The sequence below is a fragment of the Bison bison genome, unplaced genomic scaffold (assembly GCF_000754665.1).
Source record: "Bison bison bison isolate TAMUID 2011002044 unplaced genomic scaffold, Bison_UMD1.0 scf7180017864066, whole genome shotgun sequence".
NCBI classification, from domain to species: Eukaryota; Metazoa; Chordata; class Mammalia; order Artiodactyla; family Bovidae; genus Bison; species Bison bison.
The window spans coordinates 210,635-224,607 of NW_011494638.1; the positions used below are offsets into that span (position 1 = coordinate 210,635).

A 13,973-nucleotide genomic window follows, 5' to 3' on the forward strand; every position below is an offset into this window, starting at 1 on the left:
AAAAAAAAAAAAAAAAAAAAAAAAAAAGATGGTTCTTGACCACACCAACTGCCCATTATGACATTTAGTGAACATGTTCAATAGTGCACAATAAGGATGCTGTTGAGACAGATATGGGTTTTCTTTTTTACACAGTGAAAGGGACACTGTCTTTCTAAGTAACTATTGGAGTCCATATTTAACATACAGTACTTGTTACTGTAAATGCCGACACAATGCAGGCACGCAAGCTCACCTACACATAGATTCTGCCCTTTCCGTTTAGTTAATAGTCTAAACTTAGGCCTCCTTTGGAGCAGTGCATGTCTATGCCAGACTTGCAAGGGGCTCAGACTCCATGGCACCCCCATGAAGTGCAGTTTAATCCCACTGAAGTCTCAGCTCCCCACCCACCATGGGGTCTAGTGGGAGACAGAGAGGGAAGAGAAGACTGGGGATTTGGTATCTCTTCTCATCCATCAGAAGAAAAATCATCAACACAGTAGCAAGTGTGAATGGGACAAGTTTCTGGGCCACACTCTTTCCTGTTTCCATGTCAGCCTCCTCATGCTCTTCTCCGGGCCAAGGGCTGGATTTGAGAGGAATGAATGCTACAGTGGGCTGCTGAGCCATCTGAACACAGATGGGCTTTTGTGGAGTTTACACCCCCAAGTAGGCTCCTGAGGGGCAGGGAAACCACTAGGGTGATGCTTGGAGAGGATGAGGACAGGACTGGGATTCTGGAGTGCCTCAATCCGCCGGGGACAATGCCTTACCTTGTTAGTGGTGAAGGAATCCCACACGATCACTTTCCCATCCTGGAGGAAAAGAGTAAAGAGTTCAACAAACTAGTGATCACCACTGGGGAGATGGTGGGGGCAGGGGCAGCATAGGGGCGGGGAGGGAGAGGTACAAACTGTTACACTGCTAGATGCCAGGGGCTGGGGGTGGGCTGGGGAGTGGGGAGTTAAGTGTTTAACAGGAAAAGTTTCAGTTTAGGAAAGTGAAAAATTTGGGAGATGGATGAGGGTGAGTTGCACAACCGTGTGAGTGTACTTAGTGCCACTGCACTATGCAGCTAAATCTGGTTAAAATAGTATGTTTTATATTATGTGACTTTTACCGCAATAAAAAAACATTTAAAAAAGAGGTACAAACCATTACGTATGATATATTGTACAACATACAGAATATAGCCAATATTTGTAATAACTATAAATGGAGCATACAACCTTTAAAAATTGTACATCACTATACTGTACACCTGTAACATAATATTGCATATCAACTACAAGAGAAACAAAACAAAAACAAAAAAGAGCAAACAGTTTAAGAATCATCAACAAGACAACAGGTGAACTGCTCAGAACCACTTGGAAAACCCGAGCAAGTGTCTGGACAATCAAGACCCTACAGTGCACCCTTGAGGAAACAGGAATAGATGGGGCTACACTTCCCAGCCTGGTGCAAGGCTCAGTTCTAAACCCTGCATCCCTTGCATAGATACAATGACAGAAAGCAATGCTCAGACACTTTTTTCCTACCATTTATAAACCAAGCACAAACTGCTGGTAAACTCCCATCACCATCACACCCCGAATGTCAGTGAGTTACACCGGGATGAGGTAATCCTGAAATGACCTTCAGATGCCTAACAGCCACTAACAGTCTCCGTCTCCTCACCCTCCCCACCAGTCTCTCCTCTCTACCACTCACCTTGGAGTCCACATTCCCTGTAGGAATGTGTAAGAGCCTCACACCACTCCTGGTCTCCCCACCCTGTGTGGAAGCTGTGGAGCAGTTCTGAGATCAGTCTGACTTCTCCAGGTGCTCAGGAACATCCCCTACCCTGACGTTTCACACCTACCACACCTATGCTGCAAACATGGGACTCACACCTATGATGGTGGGGACCCCCGTGGGCAGCTGTTCAGGAAACGCAGAGCACTTCCACAGACCTCCGGGCTGGCGATGCCAAGGACAACGTGGCCATGTTCACTGCAGTCACTGCTGCAGCCCTCACTGGGGGTGTGGGGAGGGGCTATGATCTCATCCATTTAATACAAACTCACCAGAGATAAACCCACATGAGCTCCAGTCCCTACAGGGCAGTCATCTGCCCAGAACGTGGTGTGCGGGTGGTCCAGGCCCCCAGGCTCCGGCCAGCAGTGGAGGAGAATGGCCGAGTAGATTTCCTCCAGCACGTGGGTGGAGGATGTGCAATCCTTAGGGATGGAGAATCTGCAGCCTCTATGGTGGGCTGGATTTTTTATTAATCACTCAAGCCATCTGGAGCCAAATCTGGTAAGTGAGGCGGATGCCACTTCACTTAGGGACACCAGCAAGGTCTGATGAACTAAAGTGACACAGCAGCTTGCTTCACTTCATCTGATGCTGAGATCATGCTGCGTGGGCCTGAGGAGTCATGGTCAAGGTCAAAGCCGGCAGCTCAGAGTCTTTTAAGACTCCTAAGCACGTTGGTTCTTCTAGTCTAATTTCTCTGACTAAAGGCCCAAACACAAAGTTTGGGTGGATTAGATACAGAGCAGAGAAGAGAGCTGGGGGTGGGGTGGGGTCTGGAGCTCCTGCTTGCTGGGGTGGGGGTAGAGACTCGGTGCATCGCCCAAGTCAGCGCTCCCTTCAGAGGCTTCCTCCAGCGCACAGGTGGCCTGCCTGGCCCCACCACCCACCCACTGTGTGCTCTGGAGAGACAGAGGCACCCGTGAGGCTAAAATCAGTCTCAGAACTAAATGTGGTCCCTCCATGAGCACAGATGTATACACCAGGGGCCTATGCACCTGGAGAGATTGAGCCTACCCCAACCCCACCCACACAGTCAGGCGGATTAATCTGCCTTTTAGGGGAGAAAGGCTGCCCTGAGTCACTCAGAGTCTGTTCCAGGGCCCTTCTGCTGCTCCCCACCTTCCTCACACCTCCACCCACCTCCAGATGCCCTCTGCAGTCTGGGTGGATGGATGGCGTGAGTCAGCGGTGCCGATGCAGCCCTCCTCCCCTCCCTCCCTCTCTAGTAAGAGCGGTACAGAGCGACAGAAACCCAACATATGGTGTTCTTTCAAGGATTAAAAAAAAGTCTAAAAGACTAGGCAGCAACACAGACATCTGAACAACCTCTTTGTAAGATGGAGCATTTGGGAAAAATAAGCCTAGAAAGAAATGCTCTAAAATAATACTGACTATGACAGGGTGGTAGGAGTAAAAACTTCTCTTTGCTCTCATTTCCAGTAAAATACATAACCAATAAATTAAAAAGCACATGCAATGGGATATACTAGATCTGTAGGTAATACAGGAGATTAATAACACCTGTCCTATACCGTACTGACATGGATATTAGAGCTCATGGATTATTTAGAATATGTACCTCCCTGGTGGTTCAGATGGTAAAGAACCTGCCTGCAATGCAGGAGACCCAGATTAGATCCCTGGGTTGGAAAGATCCCCTGGAAAAAGGGAATGGCTACCCACTCCAGTATTCTTGCCTGGACAGAGGAGCCTGACGGGCTATAGTCCATAGGGTCGAAAAGAGTCAGACAATGACTGACTAACACTTTCACTTTTTCCCCCCCAGTTTTAATATTTATAAGGGCTATAAACAAAAATCAAATTTTCCTTTGAAAAAGCTGGACTAAAGGAAGCGGCAGGAACCAGAAGCTAAATCAGCCAAAAAAATATATGACCTCAGTGTGTGGTTCAATGCGTGTAACACCAACATAGACATAAAAAGCACTAAGTGGTGTAGTCAGCCTCCTGAGAGACATGTCCTTGTCCAGGCCCCTCCCTCGTTATATCAGGGTTGGTCTGTGGGACCAGTGGTATACAGCAGAAGGGAGGGGATGTCACTGCTGAGGCCAGGTCATCAAACACAGCATGGCTTCTTCTTCTGTCTCCTTCTGTTGCTGTGGGAGGCCAGCTACCGCGTCATGAGCAGACCAATGGAGAGGTCCACACAGTGAGGAGCTAAGGCCTCCAGCCAAGAGCCAAGTGAGCGAGCCATCTTGGAAATGAACTTCTGCCTTAGCCGAGCTGTCAAATGAGTGCATCCCCTACCAATGTATTGACTGGAACCTTGTGAGACACCCTGAGCCAGAACCATCCCGCTGAGCTGCCCCTGACTCCTCACTCTCAGAAACCATGTAAGATACCAAATATCCACTGATTAAGTTGCTAAACTTGGGGGAAACTTGTCATGCAGCAGTTTAATAAGTAATACATAGGCTGCAAAATCAATGATGTGACCTATATAAGGTGACTGACAAAAATTATATTTCACAAAATACACAGTTTAAATGTGTTACTTAAGGTGTAAAAATTGCTAAACTCTTAAGCTGAAAGTAGCCAAGGGGGCACTTCACTTATGCCCTCAACTTGGGGGGAGAAAAACATCCTAATTTAAAAATGCTTTCCCTTACAAATAAGACCATGAAATATGCTCAGGAAGAAAAACTTCTGAATGGTTTGTCAAACAGAGTTTATAATATTTTAGTTACTGCCAATTGCAAATCTACCCAAATTAGTTAAGTTCTCAAGCATGCCAGAGAATTCTTAACAAGGTAACTGGTGCCCTTTGGCAAATAGGCAGAGTCATAACGTCCTGAGAGGGTTTTTGAAAAGGATGGCTCCTTCCCTTCAGCTTTACAACCAGAAGCATGCCCACCATCACCCGATGGGTGTGACGTACCTGAGAGGAGCTCACGAGCCTTCTCTTATCCTTGCACCAGTCCATGCACAGAACCTTGTTCCCGTGGCCTTTGAGGGTCCTTCTGGTCTTCATGACAAACTGCCCCAGGGCCTCCACGCGCTCAGCCACCTGGTGCACTGCAAGGACAAGGTGCGCTCAATCCCGTGACCAAGGACCAGGTCTGAGCCATACACTGAACAGGAGGCTGTCAGGGCTCTTCCTCCTGCACTTTACCCTCAGGACTCGAGATGCTCTCTCTTTCAGGCTCAGCCCCCATAGCTCAGTGGGTGAAGAATCTGCCTGCATTGCAGGAGACATGGCAGATGCAGGTTCCATCTCTGGGTCGGGAAGATCCCCTGGAGGAGGAAATGGCAACCCACTCCAGTAATCTTCACTGGAGAATCCCATGGACAGAGGAGCCTGGCAGGCTACAGTCCAAAGGGTCACAAAGAGTTGGACACAACTGAGCAACTAAGCACACACAAAACACAGAAGGTAGAGACATGTTGTCATTTTCCGTGGGCTTCAGACTCTATGTTTATAACTTACGTAATATCATATATCAACTATGCTTCATCAAAAAAGACCCTATGTGTTTCAAGGCGCTTGCATCCATATATGCATGCTGAGGGCCTGAGGAAAGGACTGCCTGCTATCTGCAAAGCCTGACACAGAATCCTCCCACTGAAAGGCCACAGCTCTGCAATTAGGGGGCAGGCAGTGGAATGAGGTCGCTACTCCCACCGATGGGCGAGGAGGCTGAGGCTCACAGAGGTTATCCGGCTAATACCAGTTCATACAACTAACTGGGAGCGAAGAAGGGGCTTGTGGCTCTCTCACCGACTCCTTTCCAGTCACAAGGACAAATGACCTTACAGAAACTGCCCCATCGGGTGCCAGGATGTGCCTCCACCTGCTCAACAGCAGGCCCGTGTGTCCTCTCTGGTCCCCCCACGCCTGGCTCAGGCCTGGGATGTGGCTGGTGTCCCCTCCACATGCTGTTGGAAAGAACGAATTGACCAACCCAGCAAACAGTACCCCATGGATTTACTGAAAGCTTACAATGCCGGCAGAGATCAAGGCAACATTCTATGGGTCTGAACCCATGAGGTGCAGGAGGTATGTACACCAGGAAGATGCTCCAAAAATCAATCCTTCAGGGGCTGGGACCACAGCCTTTATCATGAGGTTTAGGGAGAGCTTCTGAGGGGTTTTTAGAAATGCAGTCAACTGACGAGTCTTAAAAGGAGACAAGTTCACATGAAACAGCAGAAAGGGCCCCAGAAGCCATCCGGTCCATCCAGTCATCGAGGTGGTGGGGGAATCACATGGCATCTGCCCCTTGCTGCACTTGCCTCCCCCTTCCAGGTTCGAGGCTGTGCCTGGGCTCCTCACCTCATCTCTGTCGCTCTTTCCTCCACACCTCTCAGCTGGGCCTTTTTTCAGGCAGGTGGGGAGGAGAGAAGGGGACATTCTAAGCCAGGGGTCAGCCCCAGGAAAGCTGTAGGGTCTTGGTACAGACAAAGCATCTGGGGTGGAGAGGGACAAGGCACTGGCCCCTTCCTTCCTCACTGGGGAAGTGCCCACCTCCCTCCCGGGAAGCCCGGACCGAGGGGCTGACCCTGCAGTAAGCCCTGTGACAACAGTGCCCCTTCTTGGGAAACCCTTCCTTCTTCCCTCCCCTCTTCCCTTCTCTCTCTCTAAACACTTTCGTGTATAGTTCCCCAAAACAAGGAACTTTCTTACATAACTACTGTATAATGATCAGAGAACAGACACAACCCTATGTCTAATCTATAGACCTTACTGAGACGTTCTCCATTGTCCCAACGATATCACTATAGCAAAAGAAAACCTAAGATCACATGTTGCATTCAGTGGTCATTTTCTTTTGTCTCCAGTGATTTTGTTCCCCAGCTGGGCTTGTCTGACGCTTCTTCCAAATGAGCTTTGGGTAAAGGACATTGGCAGGAACACTGCGGACCAGAGATGAAGTCCTCCCCGTGCATCTGCCCCACCGGGAGGCGTCTGCTGTCTGCTGGTCCCTCCCCAGCAGTGCTTACTCTGATCACCTGGTCAAGGTGGCATCTGCCATGGTGCTCCACTGTACAGTTACCATTGTGCCTTTTGTCATGAAAAAGTACTTTGTGGGGATGTACTCTGAGAGCACATACATATCATGTTACCCCTCAAACTTGAATATCCCACTTTTAATATCCATTAATGATTCGTGCTTGAACCTGATTATTACAACGGCTGGCAAGTGGTGACTTTTCTAAATTGTTCCTTCTGAAGTTTTTCGTTGGCCTTCTAGTATACAGAGGAAGGTTCCCTCTTCCCCAGTGTATTTATTCATTTATTTACATTAGTGGGGAACTCATGGATTCTCACTTAATTCAAGAGGTTATAATCCTTTGCTACTATTTATTTGGATGCCCAACTGGGCCCTGATTTGCTCAGTGGGAGCCCCATCAAGCAGCAGAGACCTTCCCACACAACCACATCATCCTCTGAGAGCATCTTCTGGCAGGCTCATGTCCCCTCCATGCCCTGGCCCCAGAAGCAGCCACTTCTCCAAGAAGTCTTGGTTTCTTTCAGTTGTCCCCTTTTTTATGATGAAAGAAAAGAGTACACAGGTTAAAAGTCTTTGTGAAAACCCAAGTTGTTAAAAGTGCTTGCTAAACTATAAAATGCTACATGAATGGGCAAATAAAACACCATTGCTTCTGTTAAAACACCACATTTTTTATTGCCATAAACAGCACATTAGTCTTTTATGGCAATGTTCTTCACAAAAACATACAGAATGCAATTTAAAAGCAGACAGAAGTTTTCTACTTTTTTACAAGCCTTTTACACAAGCTTGCCCCAGAGCTGTGAGCATATCCTAGTTGGTATTTCACTTTGAAACTTTGTATCTGTACTAGCGCTGCTTCCCTCAGTTCAGCATTAGGGCAATCCTAGCCATTCAATGTCCCTCTTACCAAAAAAGACTCACCAAGCAAAATGGGGTCTCCTTACATAACATGAATTTGAACACATTCCAACTTATTAATTATTTTTTCTCATGACATTTTCTCTTCCTATACACAGATTCACTCCCAACCCACTCTATCCTGCTTCTATCTGCCAAATCTCACATTCACTAAATTCGAGTTTAAAAAAAAATTTTTTAATGACATTAAAAACAAAAACCTGGAAATGAGCTGAATATGTCCTGTAAATCTTTTTTGTGGGAGCTTGGTTCAGGGCAGATGGGGTTTCTCCTTTGCCTTCTGATGAACTACCCCTTCAGAAGGATTTAACTTTTTCTTGAAAAACAAAAAAGAAAAGAAATGATAAAGACAACCAGCTGGTTTCTATAATAAGAACTTCTAGAATATAATGATAACCTGTGAAGAAATTCCTCTAGAAGGTAAGTGGCAGGAGGATGGGGAGCTTTCTGCTTGGATCTCCTTGGAGCATGCACTGGAGCAGAGCCGTCAGGAGCCTGGGCTCTAGGTCACAGCCCCGTGCAGCTGCTCCACATCCATGAGCAGGGGCTCGCCTTCCTGCAACCTCATTTTCCTCATGGGGTTGTTGGCAAGACTATTCCAGTCAGGCACAAAGGAAGCACACTTAAAATATCCTTGAAAACAAACACTGTGAAATCAATTATTAATATAGAACATAAGTTTAAAATGAATGAGAGGTCTTAAACAGGAAAACAGAATTATTTTTTAAATGATCTTGATTAACTTTCTAAATTTTGCACCAATATACAGTTTCTGTGATGGCCACAATTTGGTAGAAGATGAAAGGAATCAAGCAAGAAAACTTAAACAAAGCTAATTTGTAAAAACTCATTCTGTCATCCCACCCCAAGGCAAAATGGGGTGGGATGTATACAAAACCCTCAAACACCTGGATGGAAGGAAAATATTTACAATCACTTACCTCACTTATGTTTGTAAGAGATTTTCTAATTGCCCCCAAACCATAAATTGGGCTTCTCTGGTGGCTCACATGGTAAAGAATCTGCCTGCAATGCAGGAGACATGGGTTTGATCCCTGGGTCAGGAAGATCCCCTGAAGAAGGAAACGGTAACCCACTCCAGGATTGTTGCCTGGGAAATCCCACGGACAGAGAAGCCTGGCTGGCTACATAGGGTTCATGGCATTGCAAGAGAGTCTGATACGACTTAGTGACTAAACAACAACAAAACCATGTATTAGCCACAGACAAAAAACCTTCTCTCAAATCCCGAATTAGAAGTTGGAAGGGTTAAATTACGTATGGTAGAGCCTTTATGATGGAATAATATGTGATTTTAAATCATACTTTTAAATACTGACATTAAAAAGAACTATAAAAATGATACATGGGGCTAGTCAATTCACTGGGTTCAATTAAAACTAGGCTCAAATGAAAAACCAACTCAAACTGTACCTCGGACAATTCCAAGCATGCTTATAAATATATACACAAAAGTGAAAACATAAGCTATAAAACACAAGATACTAAACGTGGTTACCTCTGGGTGGTGGGCTTACGGATGATGTGTTTTTCTGTATTTCTGAATCTGCTACAGTGGCATGAGCTTATGATGACAGTCTTCTAGCAAGAGGAAGGGGTGGGGAAATGAAAAGCAGGTTTGCTTTCTGCTCCTTCTGACCTAATAGGCCACACACACAAGAGCCAGAAGCAGATTACTCTGCTGGGAAACTCACTTTTTTAAAACTCAGTATACATAGCATATTTCCTCAGAACATGGAAAAAGTCAACCAATAAATTTGCTTCACACGAATCCAGAAATATGGTTTTCCTAACATGGGAACATCAGAATAGTCCAAGGCTACAGCCATAGAGCTTTTGAGATAAAACCTTTCACAATGTTGTATTTAGAACAGATAGAAAAGGGAATAGCACTGGGTGATAAACCCTGTGGTTTCCCATATTTTGCCTGGATTTGTACCTAGAGATGTTACATAAGTCTCTTTTTTTGAGTTACTCTGTTCCTAGACAAAAATAGAATCTTCCCTTAAGGGGCTGGAAACCTGCATGGAACCCCCACACAGGCCCACGAGACCTTCACACATGTAGGCTGAAACGAACACAGCCTCCCTCTGGCTGTCTGCTTTCAGCCTGTCTTCCAGATCATTTGTCACTTTAATTTCAAATTAAGAACTCTTTAGAGTTGAACTCTCTCCTTTTTTTCCCCTTGATCTTAACTCTCATTCCAGTATTCACTTTTGATGACAAAAGCAGTAAATACACCAATGGGTATAAAGTTAAGAGTACCTCTACATCCCCCTCTACTCCCCTCTCTGGAGATAACATCTCCCATGCGTCCTGCCACACATTTAATGCATATACAAGCATCTCTTGTTTAAGTTAATAAGACCATGTTGTATACACTGTTGGGCACTTTGGTTTACTTACTTAATATTGACAACTTTCAATATACACACAGACTTAGTTTCCTTTCCCCTTTTTAATGTGAATCTCAGCTTTCTGAGAGATGGCCTAGCATGGTGAGAAGGAGAGCTACTAGGAGCCTGGTGTCTACTCTGCATGTGCTCTGAGAGTAGCTGGATAATCTCTGGGAAAGCCCTAAGCCTTCGGCTGCTTCTTCATTCACAAGGAAAGGGGAGAGGGGTGTTGGGAGGGGAAGAAAACTTTTTGTGCTTGAAGACTGAGGTTGAAGCAGGTGATCCCTGTAGTTTTAAGAGTTGTATTATAGCCACATCCCCCAAAGATGTTCACATCCTAATTCCCAGAACCTGTGAATATCCTAGCTTCTGTGGCAAAAGGGACTTTGACGATGTGATGAAGTTAGGGATCTTGAAATGGGAAGAGTATCCTGGATCATACAGGGGGGTCCAATGTAATTAATTACAAGGGTTCTTATAAGAGGGAGACAAGGGGTCAAAGTCAAAGAAAGAGATGTGATGACAGAAGCGGAGTTGGAGTTTTATGGAGCTACAAGCCAAGGCATGCAGGCAACCTCTAGAAGCTGCAAAGACAAGGAATGGACTCTGCCACAAAGCCTCAGAAGGAACGCAGCCCTTCTCACCGCTTTTAGACTTCTCACCTCCAGAACTGGTAAGAGAATAAATTTATGTTGTCTTAAGCCACTGTGTTTATGGAAATTTGTACAAAAGCAACATGAAACTAATACAAGCTGTCACCTCACGGTTCTAAAATGCCTGAGAATCAGGTGAGGAAGCACCTATTCAGGGGGGAAGGTCATCAGAAGGTCATGAGAAGGTGATGAAGGTGAGGATGGGGAGAAGCAGGAGGGGCTGGAGGAGTGAGGGGAAAGGCAGGCAGCGGCACAGGGCCTGGGGCTGTGGAGTTTGATGCAGGCTGGCTTGCCCTTAGGTCACCCATAAGAACCACTTCCTGTAGTTAAGAGTTGGCCCAGGCTTTGACCTGGGGATGAGGGCCCAGCGGTATGGATGCCGGTCTGAGGGTCAGAGGGAAGGGAGCTGAAGAACTGAATCTGGAATTAAGTTCACTTTCCTCCATGTTTATGCTCTAGTTTTGTTGTATTGACTTTTTTAAGGCAAGAATTTGGGCAAGGTAGAGCAAACAGAAGGCTGACCAACTGTTGCAGTTTGCCCAGGACTGAAGGTCTTCCCAGAATGCAAGGCTTTCCATTTTATAAAATCGAGAGTCCCAGGCGCGCAAAGATGACTTGGTCACCTTGGCTTATGGCTTAAAGATCCTTCCCAGACCAGGACAGGGGCTACAGGGTCACCTATAACACCACCAAAACACAAACACACACACACTCAGGAAGAGGCTGAGAGACTGGAAGTGGGAAGAACCCAGCGACCCAAGATCAAGGAGATCTCTAAGGGAGAGGCTGCGGTCAGAGGAGCTGTGCTGTGATTCCAGGGGTCTGTGATGGCGTGAGGGGCCAGTATCTGATGAGGGTCACCCTTGTGGATCCTGAAGACGCCAGGGATGAGACAGGGCTTAGAGTCAAAAGGAGGACTTGAGCCATGTGCCGAAGTCCTCAAGAAAGGAGGGAGCCTGGCTGGGAGGTCGGGAGACAGTAGAACAGAGGTGAGAGGAAGAGGGAGGTCAGCTGAATGCTCAGAGCCTCAGTGGAGCAAGGGTTTAACATGAGAGTGAAGAGAAGTGGTCCAGAAGCTGCAGAGGGAATAAATGGGACCCTGGCCACATGATCTCTGATCTTTTCTACTCAAAAATTCTGCCATATACAGGTGGGGATAAATCCTTCTGCTGTGGGCTCATGATTTGACCCCGGTTTCTGAAAGCCCTGCATTTTGGGCAGGACAGGGGTTCCCTGTTGAAAAGCTGCATTGTAACCATCTCTCTGTCTCAGGCAATTTACCAGATTCACAGAAAAGGCTGAAAAATATCCCAGTGGGCAGCCTGTACTGTTGAGTAAAAGAGTTTCTAGAGAATGCCCTCTGCACTGAGCACTAACGTATTTGGTAAAACAAACAAACAACAACAATAAAACAAATTGAAAGTGAGGCTGGGCTGGAATCCCGGGTCCTCTACTTAGTAGCTGGGATCATTTGGTAAATCCTTTCACCTCTTTGGGCTTCCCTAGTGGCTCAGACAGTAAAGCATCTGTCTGCAATGCAAGAGATCTGGGTTCGATCCCTGGGTTGGGAAAATCCCCTGGAGAAGCAAATGGCAGCCTACTCCAGTATTCTTGCCTGGAAAATCCCATGGACTGCGGAGCCTGGTAGGTTGCCATCCATGGGGTTGCAAAGAGTCAGACACAACTGAGCGACTTCACTTTCACCTCTTTATGCCTCAGTTTCCTCATCTGTAAAATGGAGACATCAGATGACCCAGAGGCACTAACACCTCGGGGTGATGATGCTCGGGGCATCATCACTATTGTCTGTGGAGCATAGGAATTTGCAGAGGGAAATGGGACAGACCCATCAGCCATTCCCTACTTCTCTGATAACAGAACCCAACTTTGGGGATGGCAGCCTGCCCAGCTTACTTCCTTTCTCAGCCTCCCTTGCTGTAGCCATGTGACCTAGTTCTGGCCAATGAAGTACAAAGAGAAATATGTTGGGGAGAAAGGAGATTTATGAAAAAAACTTTTGCCTTCGTGAAAAGAAGGAGAAAGAGAGGCTGGTGCCCACATTCCCCCTTCTTCCAGCCCTGGATACAAAGGTGATACCTGACGCTGTGGCAGTTATATCATAATCACAGGGCAGACACGAGTGCCTTAAGCAGTGGAAAGAAAAGAAGCATGGGTTCCTGATGACACGCTGGGCACCTGAACCAAAGCAGGCGACTGCCTACCCTGATTCTTGTTAAGAAAAACAACTCCCTATTTACTTAATTACTTTGGGGATTATAGCTAATTGTAACTGAATATATTTCTAAAAGATATAGGGGCTCAGCTTACCTATTTAAAGGAGGTCCCTACAAAGGCACAACATGTTTGAGATTCAGGTCATCTACTTCTATCAAGAGGTTTGTCAAAGAAAGGAATCAGGTGCTGAAGCACCTAGCACTAACCTCATTTTTTTTTTTCCAAAGAGGATGCAGACAGGGTGGTACCAAAATGGCAGGAGCACAACGCTTAGATGTGCCTGAGGGTGCCTTGGGAAGGTCCGGCTCAGCAGAGGAGCTGCCACCCTCAGGGCTGAACAAGAAGCAGATAAAGCCACTTCCCCAAGCCTGGCCTTAGCCCAAGTCCCGACAGAGTAAAGGGAAGCCGATTCCGCCAGGAATCATGTCACCGGGCTATTTAATTGCTCACTCATAAAAATCACAGAGCTGGTTCTGCATTATGGTCGTGAGTAATAATGTAAATTTATTTAAGACTGCTGCTCCTCTTTTATGCCAACCACACCGCATCCAAACAAAAGCATCTTAACAACCTCAAATGAACGAAATGTTTGCGTTTGGTAAGCCCCTCTGCTTCCTTTCCCTGTTTCCACCCTCAGATTGGAAAAGTGAGATTTTAAATCAGAGTCTGGTTCCTTACAAAAGCAAAACTGAGAAAAAACAACAGTGATGGAGAAAGTAAAATGACAACCGAAAAAAACCCCAAACCAAACCCCAAACCAGGAGTTTCCCCTAGGCCGTGTCCACAAGAGCTCGGGGCGCTTGCCTCCCCTGACAACCCCCTACACCCCGCTCTGCTTGGGAACGGGAAGAATGAGATCAGTTTGCTTCGTCCAGGCAGGTGATGACGATAACTGGTCCCACGATCCCCCGTCAGGAGGACAGCGGCCAGGAGCTGCTCCGCCCAGAGGCGGGCTGGCTTCCGCCAGCGGGCGGGGGGCTCTAAGAGGTGCTGGG

At 46.6% G+C, this 13,973-nt stretch overlaps 1 protein-coding gene across 1 annotated transcript in view; it reads right to left on the bottom strand.

Moving 5' to 3' along the window:
* GNB5 (guanine nucleotide binding protein (G protein), beta 5) overlaps window positions 1-5,009 on the bottom strand; it is a 25,099-nt gene extending 20,090 nt beyond the window's left edge. Inside the window, exons 1-3 of the mRNA XM_010836749.1 lie at window positions 4,913-5,009; window positions 4,679-4,815; window positions 756-797 (exon numbers count right to left, since the gene is read on the bottom strand). Of these exons, the coding sequence (XP_010835051.1) occupies window positions 756-797; window positions 4,679-4,815; window positions 4,913-4,955 (222 nt within the window). The 5' untranslated portion in view covers window positions 4,956-5,009. The remainder of the gene's footprint in view (window positions 1-755; window positions 798-4,678; window positions 4,816-4,912) is intronic.
* Window positions 5,010-13,973: the final 8,964 nt, after the last annotated feature.